We start from the raw sequence: 22,640 nt of genomic DNA on the forward strand, positions 1-22,640 counted from the left end.
CATATCTCACTTTAACTTTTATTTCCATCTTCTGTTGCTATTCTTCCAGTTTTTTCATGCTGCCTTGGTGGTGTAGTTAAGTCTGTGCTAACTCATAGAAGGCCTGTGCTTAAATCTGAACTACCATGTACTAGCTGTGTTATCTTAGGCAGGGTATCTCCCACAGCCTTAGCTTCTTTGTAAGAATGATACTATAATAGTTTTTTTTACAGGGTTGGTAGGGGAATTGGTTCAAAAAAACATTTGGAAGTTTCTGGTTCATAATTTCATGCTAAATTAGTACTGTTACAGGAAGAGGTGTGTCAGTATCACAGTGTATACAGATCTATTTCTTTTGTATCCCTCGAGACATAGTTATCAGACAGTGAAATACTTCCATGTGTTTTACCAGCATATACATTTTTAAGTGATTAGAAAATATGTCTTTTCTCATGTTTTATAATAGAGTCTTGTGTAACCCCATCATTTTCTACTCCCAATTTGATTGTTTAAGGAAAGTGTATTGCTAACACAAATTTGTGCACTGCCAAGCCAAGTCTTATGTTTTCCTGAGAAAGTACCCATATGACTCCCTTGAAATGATTTACTACTTTTGTATATATATAATTATTGTCGTGTTAATGTACCAAATAATGTCCTTGGAAGCAAGTGTTTGACCAGTGACTCAGCCTCATCAGTCACACTAAAGGAGATGAGCCATGACTTTGTCCATTAGTTGAAAAAAAATCTTGAGAGTACCTTTTCCTTACTGTTTATGTTCAGTCTAACACTTGCGAATATGGTCATGGATACTTTCAGCCAGTAAACTGTCACAGTTTAATGGTTACTACTGTCTTACACAGATCAAAGTTCCTAGTATAGCATATTCAATTAGAATATGGTAAGTCAGTTAATGAAATTTAGAGAAAGGGAGTCAGAGTTTTTGTTTGTTTGTTTTTACTACAGTTTCAAAATGGTACAGGGTAGATTACTGTAGAGATTGGTAGAAGTTTGATGCATCATATATTTTGCCAGTTTTAAACGTGCCCAATTTCAAATCATTTCACCAGTTTACTTTGGGGATTCTTCGACTGGTTGTCCTTTAAGATGAGTACATAAGTAGTACGGTATTCTCTCATATTCTGGAGAAAATATACCGTGTTCAATATTGAAGTGAAGCCACAAAGCTAGAGTTAGGAAGATGAAAGAAATGAAAGAAGAGCTTGCCTCTTCTAGTTCTAGGAGCCTTATGAGATGAGGAGGCATACAAGGAACCAGGACTCTGGAGATGCAGTGGATTCCATAGGTGGAGCAGGGGAAGGTCAGGAGGAACCTGGGACATCTTAGGATATAGAAAGTAAGGAAGTAGTTGAAGGATGATAGGGACAGGTCAACAAGATACAGAAGCCAATGTGCAGAGGTTCCTGTTGGCTAAAACTAGGACAGTTTGGGCATCAATATAAATAAGGACAGTTATAAATTATAATCCATTGAATAAAACAGGAGTCCATAAATTGATAATTATATAAGTAAATGAATAAAATCAGTGATGAGGAATGGGATGTTTGTATAATCACACAAACTGTCTCCATGCAAAATAATTGAAAAGGAAAAAAGAATAACTTTAAAGTGGGGAAGCCTGGTAATAACCACCTTAATCAAGTAGTCACAGTAATATTATCAGTAGTAGTCAAATCAGAACTGTGTGCCACCTTATAGAATGCAGTGAGAAGAACCCAGCGTCACTTCTATGATTTTCTTACCTTCAATGTATAACTTAAATTCAGTCATAAGGATACATCAGGAAAACCCCAATTAAAGCACAATCTACAAAATAACTGGCTTGTAATCTTTAAAATGTATCAAGATCATGAGAGACAAGGAAAGACTGAGGAACTATTCCAGGTTGAGGGAAACTAAAGAATAAGAAAACAAAATACAATGCGTGATCCTGAACTAGGTCTTTTTGCTCTAAAGGACGTTCATGGGACAGTTGGTGGGAATCTAAGGGTTACATGGTAGTAATACTTCACTGTTAATTTTTAAACCTTGTTAGATTGGGATTATTTAGGAAAATATTTGTAGCTACTACACAGAATATTTGGGGCTTGTGGGGCATAATGACAGTAAATGATTCAGGAAAAATGTTCTTTGTAGTATTTTTACAACTGTTGCCTAAGTCTGAGAAAAGGGTAAAAAAAAATTTAATTTTGTTTTTATAGCTGATAATGGATCAGGGATCATATGAAAATAATTTAGAGATAATGAGACTTTTGAAAACATGACCTCTGAAGATGTTGAAAGACTGGGTTGCCTCATGGACAGTTTAGTAAAATACATAGCTAATCTTTCCACCTTATTCCTTTTTTGCATTGTCTAGTCATACTCAGAATTGTCTGGTGTTTAAATATGTTCACTATGACCTTGATGAAATTCTTTTGATTTTATAGTGAATTTTATCTCAAAGGATTTTTTATAGATACTTAAATACAGCATTAATTTAGATAAAATCTATTTGGATTCCCAGCATAGTTTTTAATAATGTGTCCAATGTATTTACTGAAACGGACCGCAATTTTAAAACGCTTTCTTTGAAGAGGAAAAAATTGGCATGTTACAGCTCAATTTAAAATGTTTCTTTCTATAATGATCTGCTTATGATTTATAAGATGTATTTTATGATTGTCATTATATAAAATAAGTAATAGTGCTAACATCTCACAGACTTTTTTTTGGAGTTTATTCTCCATCCCAGCCTGGAAACTGAGTGTCTGGACACTGGTAACAACTGCTAGTAATGTTGCTAAACTGAATTTCATCAGAACAGCATGGGATTCTTTTATTGTTTGCTCTGTAAATATCATATCAACCTAGCTTACTGTGAGTTTTTGGACCTTGATATCAGTTGCATGGGGTTAACTCTTGTTCACTATTTCCTGTGTACATAATCAAAGAATCGCTGATACCCAGGAATTAAAGCGGTATTACCAATCATTTAGATTGTTCTCTTCTTATTTTACAATAAATTCCTTTTCATTTTTGTATCGAAACTTGAATCTATTTATGAATATAAATTAATATTTGAATAAATTTCCTGTGCCAGATATTAGGTTATGTGTTTAACATGCAGTCTCGTAGGTATAGTCGTTTTTCTCATGTTATAGAAAAAGAAACGGCAGCCTAAGAAACACACAGATAGTAACCGGTAAAGCCAAGATTTGAGCCCAGGTCTTTTAACTACTCTGCTGAACTAATTTGAGAAGAAAACCCCAAGGTGTTAGACAATATAATTATATAAAATGGTCTTTTATATTTGGAGGCTCCCATAGTTAGAGGCTCCCATAGTTAACAGTGTCCTTTATGGAGAGGGTCAAAAAAGACATACATGTTAGTTATGACCGTGATAATCATCATGATCATTATCATCCTCTGTACTTCGTACACGAAAAAAACTTTGCAGCTTAAACTTTAAAACAATATGAAAACTTTGATAGCATTAGAACATCTGGGTAAGAGAACACAGAAGTGTAAATGAAGCCAGTAAACAGATGGAAGGAAGTTAATTTTCTTTATGTGACTTGTTAAATTGTCTTGAAGTACACTCAATTGAATTCCGCCATAGGTAAGTAGTATCAAAGTTGCCCAAAATTCAGACACAGCTTTTCAGTGTGGTGTGTTTGTACTTAGAGACTTGAAATCCAGCTGTAACAGATACAGAATCTTTACTTGAGCATATGGCTGTTATTCTAAGTTGAGGCTTTTTGTCGAGCTTGTCTGGGAGTGTTGAAATGTTTTATAATAAACTTCAGTGTATTTCTTCATATTTCTTGTACTTTACATGAAGATATGCTTCAGTCAAAACCGAATATTTCATATTTACGTCTGTCTCATTTACTAATGAAATGTGAAAACAGTCTTAAACCTTTTTACTTGGGCTACCATTACACAGGCTTATTTTAATGATAATAGTTTGATGTCCTCAATGTTAAAAACAGTGTAGCTTAAAGAGGCTGGTAAATTAGAATTTTCCAATATCCGCAGCTTTTTTCCTCCCGTGGTTAATTTGCTCTGCTGACTCTCTACACGAGGTGGCAACAGCTGGCCTTTTTACTGGAGGTCCGGGGATTAGAGAGGCAGTCGCAGCAGCATGCTCGGCCTCTTGCCTCTGTTGACTGTTCTTTATTGTTTGATGCCTGAGCATCTCCCAGACAGCCGGCAATTGTTTCTTGAAACTAAAGTTTGTTTCTCTTGGCAATATACAATGCTGGTGGGGCTTGTCTTTGTGTCTCCTTACTTTCCCAGTCTCCTCTTATCCTCCATCCTATGCTTTCTCTTGATAATTAGAATGGAGGAAAGATACAGGCTTTCTATCTTAGTGTGCAGGAGATTCAGTTTTGATGCTAAAAACTTAGAAATGTAGATGACAGATGGAAATTTCTTTTTTCTCTGAGCTACCAGGTAGTAACAAATTATTTTTATAATGAAAATTTTGTTTGTTCTTCATAATTAATGTACTAGTGCATTTTGAAAATTATGGTTATAAAAAGGGAGTAGAGGCAGAATGATCCAGTACTACCATTTTATAAGCTAAGATCAGAAGAGAAATGCACCTTAGCTGCTTAAGTTTAAGAAGTACCTTTGGGCTTCCCTGGTGGCACAGTGGTTGAGAGTCTGCCTGCCGATGCAGGGGACACGGGTTCGTGCCCCGGTCTGGGAGGATCCTGCATGCAGTGGAGCGGCTGGGCCCGTGAGCCATGGCCGCTGAGCCTGCGCGTCCGGAGCCTGTGCTCTGCAACGGGAGCGGTGACAACAGTGAGAGGCCCGCGTACCGCAAAAAAAAAAAAAAGAAGAAGAAGAAGTACCTTCATTATCTCTGAAATATAATTCTAGTTTATAAGAGAGTTAAGAAATGTCTTCATGCCATGTTAAAACTTGGATAAAAAGTAGTCAGGAAATATCTAGATGGGAGAAGCTTCAGCAAGAATAATTTTGTTGTTCTTTATTTAGGAAAGAAAAATAGCAAGATACTCTTGGGTTTAATTTTCATTGGCTCCTCCACATTCCTAAACTTCTGCCGTACTTGCGGAATCCTTGAGGGCCTTGATGGATGAAACCCGTGGCCACGAAGTAGTGTGAGACTGAAAATCATCCTAGAAAGATTATTGTACTCAGAATCTGGAACTTAAAACTGCAGAAAAGGGAAGTCATGTGTTTAAACTATTTCTCCCGAGGTAGGGCTACGGCATGCGTATTTTGCCAAGCCTCCACAGGTGATTGTTGCCACACACCGCCACCACCCACTCTGCCCCCGCACCAGTTCTCTGGAGAGTTCTTCATGCTTACAGCGGCACAGTCTGTTATTTTTATTAATGGGCATGAAATCGACATATATCTTCTTTTAGTAGAGTCTGATAAATCATGTGACTATTGAAAATTTGTTATTTGAACTATTATCTATAGTAGCATGTTCATTTGTTTCTGTAGACATAACCAAAGAAAATGAATTTTAAAGGGATTTAAAGGAGGAGAGGGTAGCATTGAGTTGTAGAATTCTAGGTACCTAGGCAACTGTAAAAACCATAATCTCTGTGGCATCATTTATACCTACATACTGTGACTGTGGTTTTTTGGCCAGTAATTACAGGCACTCAGTACTGCTTTCTCATCTCTCCTGGCTTCTAGCACACTTCTAAGCAGCCTTTCCCTCTTTCTCTTTTTTTCTTATGTCTCTCACTGTGCCTTCTTATACATCATTATTATCTCTTGGTCCTGAGCTAGTGTTTTTCCTCTTCCCTGTTTATTTAACTTCCTTCAGTGGTTAAAAACCTTACTGAGGTACTGCCAGTGTTGTTTAATTGAGCAGAAGGCAGGCTTCTCACTATAGACAACTGTAGATCAACCAAAATAACCAATTTAAGAAAAAAATTTTTTCATGTCCATTATGATTGATCTATTCTGCCAAAGCCATTTGCTTCTTTCATAAATTCACCATATTTTGTATGTCATATTGAATGTGTTTGATGAATGTTGGATCATGACATTTTAATACAGGCTCTTCATTACCCCCTTCTCTTAACTTAAAAAAGAGGGAGAAGAAAGCTTTCTTCCACTCTTGTCTCACCAGAAAACTGCCACCTCATTTCTCTTGTAGAGCAGCTCGCATTTGCTACATTCACCCCTATACCCACACATTCCTTTGCTGGCATCTTGCGACTAGCTTTCATCCCTAGCAGAACCACTTCTTACTTCTTTCTAGGTCACCAGTGATGTCCTAATCCCCGGTCCACCCAGTTCACCGAAACACTCATTTTTGTGTGTGTGTTTATTAGGAATTTTTAAGTCGATTGGAATATTTTTATTCTATTTGACATTTATGCACTTTCTGGAATGGTTAGTAGAAGTGAGTATATTTGAAAAATGGGAAGATTAGAATGTTTCTTTTCTTCACTACAGAATAAATAGCTTTCTGTTTTATGTTATCAGTGTTTGAGCTCTTTAAGGTATCTTCTCCGGGTTAAAGTGATTGAATTTTTAACTTCTGCCTTTGTGAAGTATTTTTCCTAGTAAGGTGAAATTGACAAAGCAGCTAAGGAAGAGAGTGAAGGATTATTTTTACCTTGAGTCTGCAGAGATGAAGTAGACTCTGCCTTTGTGTTGTAGTCCAAAGAAGGGAGAGAGAGTGAGTTGACACAAAGAATAAAGTAATCCTCAGGGAGAGTCCTGTGTGTTAGAGGAGTAGTTATTTACATGCGCAATTCCACACGGTGAGTCCGAGTTGTGTGCTTTCCAGGTTATTGATGAGAAAATTCAGACTCAAAATGGGGCTTGTACAATCAAGCACATTTTTCATGCCCTAAGTCTGTCTTTTAAAGACAACATTGACGGATATTGATAAACTGGTACAAGATTAAAAGGATATTTACTTCTCTGTAATCTTTTACAGGCTACTGTTATTCAATGCTTTACTAACAAGTATATTCTTTTTGCTTTAAACTCACATTTTAACTGATTAAAAGTGAGAATAAAGATAGGAAAGGGCTGTTCAGTAATTTATGGATTGAATTTTTTGTTGATCATTTTAAAGTGGTTTCTATTTATGTGTTATGTATTATGTGCTTGTGTGTATATGATTATGTATAAAAAAGAGTGCACATTTTTAAAGCTAGAAATGAGGCTGTTTTTCCCTTGTTATTAATGCTTACCACTCCCTCAGTGAGACTTTAGGATGAAATAATATCTTTACGTTTTGGATTAAACTTTGATTTGTTTTATTTTTTTAATTATGTATTCTCTCCATTCTAAGATGGAAAAAGATGGAATCTAGTTATTGAAAACTAAATCGAATTGCAAAACAATCCATTGATCTGTGGAACAGTATATTAAAAAATAAAATTAAACAAGATATGAATACATTTTTTAAAAAAGAGAGAACTGTCTTGAAGGACAAATTGATGCACACTGAACTGGTAACCTCTGTGAAAGAGGGTTCTCAGGATAGTTGCAGGAGGGGTTGAGGACAAAAGAAATTTTAATTTCTTTACCATTTTATACAGTTCTAAACTGTTTCTTTTTCCAAATGAGCATAATTCAAAATTACCTTAGAAATTTCATATTCTTAATTATCACATTCATAGAAATGATTAAGCTGATTCATGATATGATCAATTTTAAAAGTGACTGATATCTTCCCAAATAACCTCTTGGTAATTGTGACACCAAGAGACATTTCATGGGGCCACTTAGTAATTGGTTATCATGGTATCATCCTTTGTGGTTGGGGATTCACTTTGAATTCTTCCTATTTCTAGTAACTGCCCCTCCTGGATCTGTCACCTGTGAATGAATTGAAATCATTCTTGAACTGGTGAAGTTTTCACACTTGTGCAGCCCATTAAAGATAATAGATTTTCTCTGCTTCGTCGTTACTTACTGTGTATGGAATTAGTCCATTTTAATTTCTCTTAGAAGAACTTTTTCAGTCTGTTCCTTAGTTTTAATCTTTTGAGTTAGATCTTTTTTCTGGGCCAAGGAATTCAGGTCTTTTTTTAGTCTCTCCTTTTATTCGTACCACTTCATATTCTGTGTCATGTGTACCTGTCTTCACCCAGTACAACTACCAGAATTTTAGGTGTTTTTGTTTTAATCTTTTTTATCACAAAACTAGTGCATATGCATTGTATAAAGTTAGAAGATATAGATGGCAGAATTTTTTAAACTATTACCACTGCCGAGATATAACCACTGTAACATTGTATTCTAACTAAATTTTTAATGGGATCTTAGGGACATAATTTCTGTTACACTTCTGGAACACATTTTTCATGAAGAAATCTTGGGCTGGCTTCCTCTTATACCCCAAATCTTCAATTTGTTGTCATTGCTCCTATTTCTGGTTTCTCATCTATCAGAGTAGGCTCAATTTCTCTTCCTTTTCTTCATACAAACTTATTTCAAAAAGATTCCCTGAGAGGAATAAGCAGCATTAGTAAAAATAAAACCTATGGTACCCATTGCTTTAAATAGGTCAGGGATTCCAGAGGCTATATAGTAACAAAACATGTACTAAAAATCACTCTGCTTTTAAAGTTAATCTCCACCTGTATTCAGGACCCTGGCACTTCCTATATGTACTTGTACCTTCATTATGTCTCTCTTTCTTCAAAGATGCTGAAATCATTCCTATCTTAAAATTACTAGATTGATTCTTCTGTGCACTCCAGCTGCTTTTGATCATGATTCTCTTTTACACAGGAAAACTTATTTTCCCTTAATAAATGTATTTATTTATTTTTGGCTGCGTTGGGTCTTCGTTGCTGCGCACAGGCTTTTCTCTAGTTGCAGCGAGTGGATGCTACTCTTCGTTGCAGTGCGTGGGCTTCTCATTGTGGTGGCTTCTCTTGTTGCGCAGCAGGGGCTCTAGGCGTGCAGGCTTCAGTAGTTGTGGCACACGGGCTCAGTAGTTATGGCTCGCAGGCTCTAGAGTGCAGGCTCAGTAGTTGTGGCACATGGGTGTGGTTGCTCTGCGGCATGTGGGATCTTCCTGGACCAGGGATCGAACCCATGTCACCTGCGTTTGCAGGTGGATTCTTAACCACTGTGCCACCTGGGAAGTCTACAGGAAAACTTTTGAATGTTTGGCTGCTGCCTCTACTTTAAACCGTCCACTCTCTTCTTAACTTTGTAATCTTTTATTCTCACTTCTACTGAGATTGCTGACAATCAGGAAAGCAATGAGCCAGGCAAGCATTAGGAATAGAAAGTATTCTCATGTAACTGCATCATTTGGTACTTTGGAATCCAAATTAAATCCTGTTTGGAACTCTATATATGTGCTTTAAATTTGTATAGAGCTTTGCACTTTACACCATGTGTTGTGTTTTTCTTCTAAAGGCGTATAAGGCTTGTAAGTTATTATCCCCATTGTTCAGATGGGGAAGTTGATGTTCACTAAGGGAAATGATTTAGCCAGTTACATAAATATTTATGGCAAAGCTGGGGCTAACAACATGTGTCAGAGATAGTATCTTCTTAGATTTGTTTTGGGATTCTGTTCATTTTTAGTCTGGGTTTGTGCTGGTGGTGACTGTAGATAACCAAGTTCATATAGTTTGGCTTCCTTTTTTATATTATTTTCAATGTGTTATTTTTAGAGCCTACTCTCCTAGTTCAACTAATCATTAACTTGAGAACAATGAGTTTGTCTCCTAAAGAAATGTGTAATGGTTTCATTCTTCAAAAAAGATAACCCAGGCTTATCCATCTATGCATTCTTATTGCTATTTCAATTTTATTTCTTTTCTGTAGAAAAGAAATTTATAATTTAAATTTATAATTTATAATTTAATTTAAATTTATAATTTAAATTTATAATTTATAATTTAATTTAAATTTATAATTTAAAGGTGATTTTCTAAATTACTGAGTGCATGAAATTAATTCTGAAGCTGCATTTATGTCTTTGAGCCTTATTCTGCCTTATGGAACCAATATCAGTAATGATATCAATTTATACGGTTATAGTGAGAAATAACTGAAAACATGAAATCAACCTAAAAAAACACAAATGCCTATTAGTTCTCCTTGTGATAAGATTAATAATACTTTGTCCTTATGTAGCATCTTACTTAAGAGATATAATTGGGGCTTCCCTGGTGGCGCAGTGGTTGAGAGTCCGCCTGCCGATGCAGGGGACACGGGTTCGTGCCCCAGTCTGGGAAGATCCCACATGCTGCGGAGCCATGGCCGCTGAGCCTGCGCGTCCGGAGCCTGTGCTCCGCAACGGGAGAGGCCACAACAGTGAGAGGCCTGCGTACCGGAAAAAAAAAAAAAAAGAGAGAGAGATATAATTGTATTCCATTTTTGTTTTTCATCTCACTTAATTCATAACTTTATTAAAGTCTGCAATTTTTAATTCCATACTTTTTTCTATAAACTTTCAGTTTGGCTCATAAATCAGAATTACATTCTCCCTTCTTGTATTATTTTCTTTTACTTTCAAAATTACATTAATGAGCTGACTGTTTAAGAATCATTCTCATGATTCATTCATCTGTTACACCTCCTTTTTAAAATTTCAGCACTGAAGGTCTTTTGACAAACCAATATTTATAACAGTTTGACAGCAGGATGAGGAACAGCGTTTGTCTTTGTAACAGCTTGAAGAAAGACCCTTTCCAGGACCCAGTCATGCAGTTACAATCTTGACCTCTTTCTTATGCTGGGAACATACATACAGCGGCACCTCCCATGTGTTTTCTTGTCCCATTGACTGTCCATTCACTTCCCATCTGTTTTGCAGTCTTAAAGGAACAGAAAGGGCCCTCTTCTTATAAATCTGTCTTTTCAGGTGATAAATGATGTCCTGTCTCTTTAAGGGCTGCCTGGGTGGTTTTCCTTCTCTTAAAATGTTTCAATTTCCCTCCTAACAAAATTCAGAGTAAAATATGCTTTTAAGAAGAGGAAAATAGAAAAGAAAAAAAATGATGAATTATTTTAAAACCTTAATTGTTTGGGACTGAATATTTTACTGGTCATTATGCTGACACTTTTTTAGCTTTCCCGATTACTTACCTATATCATAGTTTTTAAATTGTAGTGATATTTAGGTTTTTTTATGGGGAGAAAAAGAAATGTATTCATTTTGAAATAGCATATTTACTTAAACTTTTTTGAGAAAAAAATGTATCATTAATGAGTTACCACATAAAATAACTTAAATATTTTTTCATCATAATATGAGTTGATAGGTGTAATGAATATGGAATATTTTATGTACTGGATACAGAATAAAATAATTCACAGGAGACAATTATAATCTTACGGTAGAATCTATCTAACATTCACATTTAAAAAGACGATCATGAATCCCATAAAGCTGTATGATTTTTTTCTTTTGCTGAAAATAATGACTTTAAGTATAGATTTTTATATCATTGAGTTTTCCGAGAATTGAGCAGAAATAAAAATAATTTATTTTTTTCTCTCATGTAGGGATTATTCATAGAAGGTTAAATGTGACAAATGTTGTCCTCCCAAAATGTTCTTAAATTACTGATTTAAAAAGTATTACCAGTATAACAAGATTATTTTTAGAATATTATAGTATATTATATGAATCAGCTACCTAGTGGTATATCTTCTACAAACTAGCTTGTTAGTTTAATTCCCTGCCTTATTCCCCAAACATTTTGAGGCAGCTTGTAAAGATCTACCCTGTGCAAAAAGTAAAAATACTTGAGTGGAAAAATTGGGCGGAAGGGAAGAGAAAATCCAGGCAAGTGAAATAATGTGAAATTTGGGATAAGATTGGTGCTCAAGGGTTCTGCGTACTTTGCTATAAGCAAGCTGCATATCTGGCCCTGAGCTTCCTAGTAGTGTTACCGAACTGAACTCTGGTCCACTCGCCCTATGCACAACAAAGCCAATCAACTGACAGTGGGCTGTGGTGAAGGAAAGTACAGCATTTATTGTAGGACCCCAAGCAAGAGCAGGCAGCTCGTGCTCAAAAGACCTGAACTCCGTGCTGGCTTTCAGGAACAGTTTTTAAAGGCAACCATTAAGTGTGAAGTTCACAGGGTGCCTGATCAGCTCGTGGACATTCTTCTGATTGGCTGGTGGTGAGGTAACAGGATGATGTTTAGGGAATCTCAGTCATCAACTTTCCAGTTCCAAGAAGTCTGGGGTCTACTTGCTTGCCGACAGCATGTAGTCACCTTCCTCCACTGGGTGTGGCGTCTTAGTTTCCACAGAACAACAAGATATGCGTCAGATTGTCATCTACATCCCTTCAAGAGGAACTAGGAGTCCTGTGACTCTGTTCTAATCGTTAACTGCTTGAGTCTGCTCTTTGGAACTCAGGGAAGGTCAAACACGAAACAGGGGACATGGAGGGCCTTGTACCTGGGGAATGCTCCGTGAGGTCCTGCTCGGTTTCAGTCCCCTCTTTTCTTTGCTATTTCTCAATCTTCAGGGGGACAGGGACGGGACAAGAAAAGGGATAAAGTTTCGGGTAGAGAGGTTAATCATAAGCCCTGCAGGGGAACTTCGTTTTAGGGGGAGTTGGTTTCAGTAGCTGATGCAAAATGGAAAACAGAGTTGATTACATGATTTATGATAGCTCTCAGACAACAGCACAGCAGTTGCTTAGTTGAAGCATAGATATACCTGGTACATACACCTGAGAGAAAAGTCACTAGTCCTCATAAGAGGAACACTGAGTTATATGATATACTGAATCAAATGACTGCACATTATCATGAATTTCATGGGGCTCTTTATTGTAACATTCCTCAGTATAGGCCAGTAACAAGCAATTCTGGACAAAATCAGAATGATGCCATCTAAATAAATAGCTATTTGGTTTGGCTTATCTAAAGATGAAATATATAGCATCTAGAGAAATAGATGAATTATATATCCCCCATACAATTTTCCATAAATGTGATTTCTTCTTGCAACTGAGCCTTTTAATAAGTATCAGGTAGCAGAGAAAGTTCAAGATTTTACACTGATTGACACTGACAAGCGCCTGGAATGGTGTGACTGTTGGTTAAGGGCAGGTCCATAAGAATTAACAGCTGAGATGAGATTAGGGTTGCCATCTATTTATGAAAGTTTAAGGGCCCAACCAATATAAAGGCCTGGCTATAAAGCTACTCTTTGTTCATCCATAATAAAGTCTTTTGGAGAATAGGCTTCAAAATTCAAGAAAGTATTTTTTAAGAGGTTTTGATTAGCCAGAAAGGAGCCTGGTAGAAATGCTCAGTTAAAGTTGTTTTTAAAATTTAGGCTGAATTTATTCACCAGTCACTTTGAGTTGTTTATACATTCAGCAGACATAAATTATAATTTACTTCACAGACTTTATTATGGCAGCTTTCTTTCTAAATCATATTGTTTTGGGGTCTGAAATAGCAAATTTTTAAAATAATCATCTTTAATGTTTGGATTAAGTATTGGTTAAGTCAGATCACTCACCAATAAATAAATGAATGAGCAGTGAATGAATATTCATGGGCATCTATTACATAGCAAGTGCTGGAGCACTTGCTGAGTGATTTTAAATGACAGGCTTTTTTGTAAGTAGGTAATTCATACAAACAGTCACACGTTGATTCCTGGGGGAAGAAAAACAGTATAAAACTGATCTTTCTACAATGAATTCTGTAACCCTATGAGAATAATATTATCACTTGTGGTTGCATTTTTTACTAGGAGCTTAACATCAAATAAAAAGATACTAAAGAACAAAGAAAAGACCATTTACAAGTTTTAAAAGGTACAATTAAAACATGATCAGTTAGAATAGTACATTTCAGTCCTAAATTTTGGAGTAATGTGGGCTTTCTTTAGACTCATTCCCTCATTTTAGAGATAAAGAAACTAGCACCGTGATTTGTCTACGGTTGTAAGATTAAAGGCAAAACCAGGACTAGAAACTTAGTTCCCCTGATCACGTTATCGTATACCTGTTAATACATTATGTTCTCATCTTGATAAAAAGTCATGAAATAACTACTCCATTGATTGTTAGGGGCATTAGACCAGGGATTCCTAACATTGTTTTTTCATCAAACACTCCTTTCATTATTGTATACTCTTGTGAAGTCCATGTTTTAGAAGATCTGTCTACAATGCACATAGTTTTAGTTTGAAACATAAAATTGCAATTATATCTTTAATCAGCCTAAATAACTAATTGTTACAAGAGTAGATGTAATTCTGGCCCAAACAAAGATATCCATTTGAACTTTGGAAACAATGGAAATAACCCAGAGAACTCTATTTCCACCTCACAGACTCCTGGAAGTCTGGGACCCCACCCAGCTTTACAATTCCTGTCCAAGTCTCAAACAGCTTTCCAGGACATAGGAAACGATGCCTCCTTCTTCTCTAACAAGCAAAAGTATACTGTTTGTCTTCATTAATGAGTCTGTTTAAAAATAATCATACCTATTTGTAGGGAAAAAACACTGCAGGGCCAAGATTCAGAAGATAAGTGTTAGATTTAGCTATACATCTTTGACTCTGTATCTCTGGCTCTTCCTTTCAACTGTAAGAGGTGTACATCTTTTCTTGTGCCAAGTCTAAGATTTCGACTGTAGTTTTGAGACTCTTGAATCTGGTCTGTTATTCACTTTTTTTGTGGTTGGTTTTCTTTGCTTGTTTCCCTAGATGATTCCTTTAGATACTGAATTTCTAAAGAGCACTTACAGTGTAATTGTCTAATGAAAAGCAAGCCTGTTTAGGAGCAACATATATAACATAATAAGAAGTGTTCCTTCTTTTAGTGAACAGCTTTTTATAGCAAAATCTCACCTACAAGGTGTCCTCAAGCTTGGTACAAAATGTGTATGCAGTATGTTATGAAGCAGTTCTGTTAAGGTACATTTGGATCTTTGGATGTGTGGTTTGTTTAAAATACACTGCATTAGTAAGTTTGCAGCTCGTTTCTTTATGCTTTCTCTAAAAAGATCAAAAGCTGTAAAAGGTTTATTTCAGTTCATGTGGTAGTGTTTTGTGTGTGATTCTTTGTTCCTGTTCTAAACTGTTATTAACCACTGAAGTGAACCTTCTCCCGGGTTTGGCCTTTTGGTATTCACAGTGTATTCAAATCCTAATTACAGATTAGTCTATATTTGAGACTTTTAGAGCAAGTATCAGAAGTCTCAAAAAAAAAAATGAGAGTAGCAGTATCATTTCATGTGGAGATAAAGAGACCCAAAACATGAATGAGTGTCAAGTCATCCGAAGAAAAGAAAAAAGAGAAGGAACTTCATTCACTGAGACTGACGGTTTATGAGTTGGGGATTATGGGAATATTCATGACTCAATCAAGAAGCACAATGCATTGATGTTTGAAATTGTTCATCTTTTAAGTAAACATTGGACAAATGGAAAGTAGACTCAGTATTCACTACATGTGGAATTGGCTATTTCAGTGTAACAAAAATAGCAGTTTGTTAATCCCTTCCTGAGTTGGTTTAGTTTATCAAGTAAATCACAAATTTATAAGAATTCTTTAACTATATAAATATTTATTGCAAATATTTAATAGAAAAAGGAGTTTGCTGTATAATTAGCCATGCTAATATATACACATTTTTCTGTGGGAAAGTAAGTTCTAATGGTGAAAAAATTAAATACCATAATATTTGGGGATTTGAAAACACTGTAATAGTGAAACATTAATTTGGAAGGATCAGAAAGTGTTAAGTGTTAGTTGCTAACATTCCAATTTGATTTTTACACATAACTCAGTTTTCTGTGCAGCCAGGAGGCATAGTTGGTATACAAGACAGTGCTGGAACCTTACATCAGAATTTAAAATGAATGAATTCAAATATGGAAAATAATGCTGCTATATTATTTGTAATATAGCTTCCTTGCAAAGCATGAAATCATGCTTGTGTGTGCTTGTGTAGTCAGCATATTTTAGCCTTCTTAAGGTGCAATAATTAAGTTGTCCCTCACCCCACTCCCTATTCCCCCCCCCGCCCCCACAAAATGCTACTGTGTTCTAAGACCCGAGTATTCTCTGTTCCTTGGTGCTTTATGTGGTTCAGGTGACCCACCAGCTTTCCTTGAGCTTCATTGTCAGTGTATATACCCTGCCTCCTGTTCTCAGACTTGCTCTAGCTCTTGTGATCCTGGCATAACATCCAGGAAGCATGTTAAGTGCTTTTTTCCCCTTCTTGATAACCTACAGCCCTCATTTTCCATGCCATACTTTTGGGAACTTCATTTATCAAATATTTATTGAGCATATATAGCGAGTCAGACATTGTTGTAGACACTGAAGATGCTAGACGTTTTTGGGCCAGTTTCCTGCTCTTATATTGTTCTCCAAGGGTCTCTCCAAGTGTGTATAGATCTAGTCTCCTCAAGAGGTAATAATATTCATCCGAGTATGGTAGCATAGTATACATTTTTTAGACATTTCTAGGCACAGAACTACTTAGGAGGTGCTCAGTAACTATCTCACTCCCTAATTTTTATCAAAATGTCTTATCTTACATAAAAGGTAAAACTTTCACCAAATACATTTGAAATAATAGCATTTGTTTTGTTACCATTTAGAGTCTGCATATGGTAGCAGATCTAGTACGTGTTTCTTAACTGGAGGAGTGTGGACAAGGCTAACTCTCCAGGCTTAATGTCCTCATCTTTGGCAGTGAAACCTGCTGGGTTGTATGAGGACCAAATGAAATGTGGGATCTGACATCACGCAAAACATAGTAGACACTTACAGACTTAGAGAGAGGTAGAAAGTAAGCAAGGAATTTTTCTCAAAGGCAGGGTATAATGTGTGTCCCCATGTCACTCCATTAAGTACATTGTATAAGTGAAGGAATGAATGAAGAAATGTGTTTTTCAATTTAGTATTAAAAGGATACATTTATCACAACTATTCTTTTTTCTTTTAACATTTACTTCCATCCTCTTCTCTCCTCTCCCCGCATTACTTCCTAGTAACTTACTAATGTTTTTTGTGTCATTCTTGAGGTTTCAGTACAGTGTCCTGATATTCCGATTGTAAAATATTTTGTATAAAAGCTTTTTAAAGGGAAATTTGGTAATTTTTTATTCTGTGGTTTTCATATTTAAATTAATTAGTTTTTTTTAACTTTCATTTACATAAAACATCACTTATCTCTAATTTTAGAAGAATTTGAATTTGATTCAGATTCCACAATTAGGCACATGCATCAGAGTGGCTCTTGGCTTCTTTCAATACAAATAGATCTTGCTCTGAACAGTGTCTTGTGAGGGTTGCTACTGTATCACTCACTCACAGATAGTCTGTCCAGCTGAACATAGAGGTCATTGACAGGGCAAAAGGATGGGTAGAGCTGGCCGTTCAGCTGCCTGATTGTACTCTGATCATGGAGCAGATAGAATGATTTCCTTTCTTGATACAGTACAGTTTTCCCAAGTAGAAATAGTTCTCAGTCTAATGTTAGAGAGCTGCTAAGGCTCTGAACACTTGGTTTAGATTTCCATGTTTTGTGCTATTTAAGCTAGATGATTTTTTAAAGACCCCATCCATTTCCAAAATTTTGAGACAGTTTAGAAAACTTTTTTCCACCTGTTTCCCAACCCCCTTTAAAAATTCTTCAACTGATGACCTATGGTATCTGGAATTCTCTAAATGTTCAATGAAGAAAATAGGTGAACTCTTTCTAAGCAACTACATGAAATAATTTTTAAAATAAGAAATGTGGCCTTATTTTGAGAAAGGAAGTATGTTTACTGGTTTGACTGCTAGTTTAAAAACAAAAAAAAAACAAAACAGACTACCAAAAAGTACAAACTAAACTTCCAAGAGTTTAATTTTTTATATATAAGGAGTTACTCCTGCCTTTGTGATAACTAAAATCATATTTTCTCAGTAAATAATTTGATTAAAACAATAGGGGATCCCCCTCCCCTGGCTTTTTTTGGTGTGTGTTAGTCTCGGTCTAATATCAAGAATTAGAAGTGCTGAATTACTGGAAAAAGAAGATGAAGACATTACATTCTTTATATGCAACCCTGGTAGGCTGTGTTGAGTTCCTGCAATGCTAATAAGAATTTACAAAAAGGATAGTTCTTTTTATTGGCTACTCATCACAAATGCTGTCTCACTGTTAAAAAGGGATACTTATATCTTCAATTGCAGATTATTTATTTTTAAATGATACAATTTGTATCTTTTAAAAGATAGAAATGTTGTAAATCAACTATACTTCAATTTTTAAAAAAATCTGAAAAAGAATATAAACATCATGAGAGTGAGAATATTGTCTTATTCAGGCTTTGCACTATGCAGCCATTCAGTGACTGCCAACAAATAAAGTATGCATGAAGTTCTGGGCGGGGGGAAATATAAATGTTGACTATTAATACCTCTTACATGTTTTTTTCTCTAAGATATAAAGTAGAATGCTTTGCAGGTTTGCCTCTAGATCACCAGCTTTGAACCAGTCATTTCACTTTAATTGATAATTCTCACCAACATGTTAAATTGTGTTAACAGGACAAAAATATTTGTTACCGTGCTTACTATAACCTGTATTTTAAAACGGGAGCTGCGTGATTAGGTTAGTGAAGTAGAATAAGTCATGACTTCTGTTTTTAATATTAAGAGATAGGCGTGTGTCCTGTGAATAGTTTACATTTTGAAGGAAATTTTTATATTTCAGAGAGAAATTGTAGATTTTATTTGAACATCTATAAACATGAAAACCTAAAATCAAATAAAATAATGTAAATCTGTCATCAGTGGTTCTGGTGTTTTTAAACTTTCCTTTCCTCATTCACAGCAAGCAAAGTACGTTTTTATTTTTTAAAGTGTTATTTCCTTTTTCATGTTTGTTGAAAATATTTCGTACAATTTCTTTTGCCGTTCAATTTTAGAACATTTTGACATATAAAGGGTACATTTTAATGTCATATTGGTTGATCTTTGTAACTCTTCCCATTACTTCATACTTAGAAAGTCATTTCCCAGTTGAAGGCCAGTTATATACTCACCTGTATTCTCTTCTAATTTTAAAAAATGGTTTCATTATTGTATATTTTCCTCTGTTCCAGATAATGCTAACTGTGAGTCCTTGGTTAGACTCCAGAGAATCTGACAACTCCTTAAAATTCTATCCATAATGGTATATTTATCTATACTTGCATTTTTCTGTGTAAGGATCCACAGCTTGTATTAAATCCTCAAAGGTATCTGTCACAAACCCCCACCCACGCTCCTCCCCTTCCAAAAATTTAGAAGCTCTTGCTATTACATAATCTGTTCGAACTTTATTTGGCTATAAGATGGAGTGTGGTGCTAAGGTAATTTTCCCCCCTTTTCCCAAGTCGTTAAAGTATCCCAAACCATTTATCTTCTGTGATTTGTGATGCTTTGAAAAATAAATTTGTTTTTAACTAATTTATTATCTCTTTTTATCTCCACAGAGAAAGTTAGAGAAATTCAAGAAAAACTTGATGCTTTTATTGAAGCTCTTCATCAGGAGAAATAAATTGTAGTAAGTGAGTAAAAAACCTCTTATTGCGTTGGTAATGACTAAACACAAAATTTATATTTTAGACTTATTTTAATAATCATTCTATTTAACTATATCCAACTTGTTCCTTAATAATAATCTTAATGTAATTAAATAATTTAAAAAGGAGGAATTTCTGAAACTAGATTCTAAATTTTGTATGTATGATGTTCCTTTGAATAACTTGATTGCCTTGTGGCTAGACTAAAAATATCCTCTAGAACTCTTTGAACAGAAGAAAGGTCAGTAAAGCTAAGATATTTCATAGTGTGCAGGTGGCTCATAGAGTTTCTGTATGTGAAGAATTGAGCTTCAGCTCTCATTGTTTTATTTCTCATTGTTCATATTCAATGGATAATTGTGTATATGTTCACTTGCAACACAGTCAGAAGTGAAAGTAGAAATGTGAAAGATTTATTCTCTCCCTAGATGCATTCTGTTCAGAAAAGGCCCTTAAATCAGACTACCTACTTTCTTGTAGTGTAGGGGCGATATATTTGAGAAAGCAAGCTAGAAAGGGAAGCACAGCTCAGACCAACATCATTCAGAACAGTATACCAGCAATGAATGAGAGAGGAAGGAGTTAAAAGCTTTAGAGTAATGCTTTGTTACTTTGTTTGTCTCTTGCGTAAGTTAAGACTGGTGTATGGGTGTACACAAAAATATATCTAGAAACTAAATATCAATCATCTTTAACTCAGACCAAACATAATTCAGTGTTTTTAAGTGTCTGTGTTTGTAAATGTTTTATACAACTTCAATGTATGAAAATTTTCTTTTAAAACCATAAAGTGTTACGATGTCTTCCTCATCATCTTAATTACTATCAGTAGTTAACGTTAGGAACATTTTGAGAGTCTTCTGGATTTGGAGATTCTCTTCATAAACACCAGTTTACTTGATGTCTTTGTTTACACATATGATTTTTTGGGGGAAAAATTCACAGAAACCCCATTAAAAATATAAGGTATGTTTCTGTCTTTTCAATGAAATAAGGTAGCCCACAGCCAACCAGTGTTTTACGGAACAGTCATTGTCACTTCCCTAAGCTGATCAGTGTGACATCTGGAGTTAGTCTTGCTGCTGGGAACATGCCTTTTCCTGCCAGAGTGTCTGCCTCAGTTGCAGGCCAGGGCAGTCCTATGAGGCCAGCTGTGTACAGGAAAATTGTCCCAACTTTCTTTGTTCCCTACTTGTCTCTACTCTCTATGCCACGAACTGTTACATATATCTGTGAATTGGACAGATGATCTATTTTGTATCCTGCAAATCCATTTAAAAGAATAAATCTGGTAAAATTGGAGCCTTGCTTCATTCTGACCATTTAATAAAAGTTACCAAGCATCTTAAAGAATACTTCCGCAATGACAGTTTTAAGATGCATGGAGTTACTCAGCCTGATCATTTTCAGTAACCAGTTCTGATACTTGCTGAAGATGAAGTCCAATATTTGATTCATACGTCATGTTTGATAAATATTTTATATTCTGGTGGTGGATATTTTAAATTTAATAAAACTAGCAAACTTAGGCAGTTAAGCTTCAACATTTTTATGATCATGCAGTAGTAAAATTTACTTAGAAATTTTACATTTGTCTCCCTAGACCTAAATTTATCAATGAAAATTCTGTTTATTTTTACAGACCTCCTACTCATAATATAATCACCTCTGCACACATCTGAAGAAAGAAAACTCCAGAGCCTTTTGTCCTGCCTTTTTTTTCTTCTGCTATTCCACCTTTCTAAACATAAAATAAAGTCATGGAATAAAAATAATTTATGCGTGTTAGAGGCACTTTAACCATCAGCTGCCTTTTCAATGGGAAAGCAGTGGAAATGGCATTAACATTGTATTTTTTTGTATTAAAGTGACAAATTGGGATAATTTAACTTGGTGTGGCCAGTAGGCTCAGTCCTTGAAGATAAGAAGCTCGCTCTCCTGCTTGTTGTCTGATTTGTCGTGGCACTAGTTCAACTAACTCATTAGCTGATGTTACTCCATGTCAGTTTCTTTTCCAGGAAAAGAATGCTAGGTGTTTTGAAATAAAACTGATGGCAATTTTCTAAAGGCTATCAATTGTGTATAAATTGATGGTAACCTGCTGAGTTGTTGTCTGTATCTGTAATGTTCTATATCCAGAAACTATTTGACCATGATAATTCAGTTTATATTCATCTCATGAAAGAAAGCGAGTTAACAGAAAAACCCCTCAAATAGGTTAATTTGTATTACAATTCCGTGTACATTCAGTGAAAGATTTCAACCCTTCATTGACAGCTTAGAAGTTGCCGTAGAAGCTAAGTGAGTAGCAGCTTACCTATTTGATTCAGTTGATGTTTTTGTACTCTCTCTACCCATTTGAAATTCACTCATTTTGGATGTTGTATACTTGAGCTAGGCTTTCTTGTTAACAGTGTTTTTTTTACCATTTGACAGAGCTGTTGGTTTGTGACATAGGATAAGAAAGATTAAGAATAATCAATTGACTAATTTCATTTAGACTAATTTCAACTATTGTCAAACATTTCAGCTAGGCCTCAGGAAAAAAGCCTTCTTTCATAAGACTGTATTTTAAATAGAAATTATTTCAACAATTAGAATAGTGTTGACCATCCACCTCTTCACGGAATGTTTAAAGAAAAATATAAAGTTTAATTCATTGCAGTTCAATTACAATAATATCCTCACATCCTTTTCATTTTCTATATAATTTTTTTTATTGGCTAAAGGACTTTAAAGCAAAGAAATAGGCCATTTTTTACTTTAAATGTCTATCTCATTTAACTCTGCTCTTTACTGCCATTTCATTAAGCCTTTATTCTAATAAAAATGCCCATTGTGTGACAGTTTTTATTTTACAATTTACTTAATTTTACAGTTTTCTTGAAATTATGTTTTGGTAACAGTTCCCTTGCCACCCCACATTTTTTTTTTAAATTTAACATCTACATTCTTTATTGTGATCTTTATCAAGATCTGACACTTAATATGGAAGGTTAAAGTATACCACAAAATATTTCCAAAATTGAGAATTCAGGAAATATTTGTTTTAAACTGGTTGGTAAGAAAAGTAGATCCAGTTTTAAGCAGCTAGTAGCAGTATACTTTATTTGGGAGCTGAGTAG

The 22,640-nt window shown here is 35.2% G+C and overlaps 1 protein-coding gene across 6 annotated transcripts in view; it reads left to right on the plus strand.

Annotated features, from left to right (window-relative positions):
* The window catches only part of OPA1 (OPA1 mitochondrial dynamin like GTPase), a 93,428-nt gene extending 71,067 nt beyond the window's left edge, over positions 1-22,361 (plus strand). For all 6 annotated transcript variants that reach the window (XM_067738444.1, XM_067738446.1, XM_067738445.1 and 3 more), the window contains 2 exons: positions 19,426-19,500; positions 21,158-22,361. In XM_067738444.1, the coding sequence (XP_067594545.1) occupies positions 19,426-19,490 (65 nt within the window). In that variant the 3' untranslated portion in view covers positions 19,491-19,500; positions 21,158-22,361. The remainder of the gene's footprint in view (positions 1-19,425; positions 19,501-21,157) is intronic.
* Positions 22,362-22,640: the final 279 nt, after the last annotated feature.

This window comes from Pseudorca crassidens, chromosome 5, assembly GCF_039906515.1.
Source record: "Pseudorca crassidens isolate mPseCra1 chromosome 5, mPseCra1.hap1, whole genome shotgun sequence".
Taxonomy (NCBI): Eukaryota; Metazoa; Chordata; class Mammalia; order Artiodactyla; family Delphinidae; genus Pseudorca; species Pseudorca crassidens.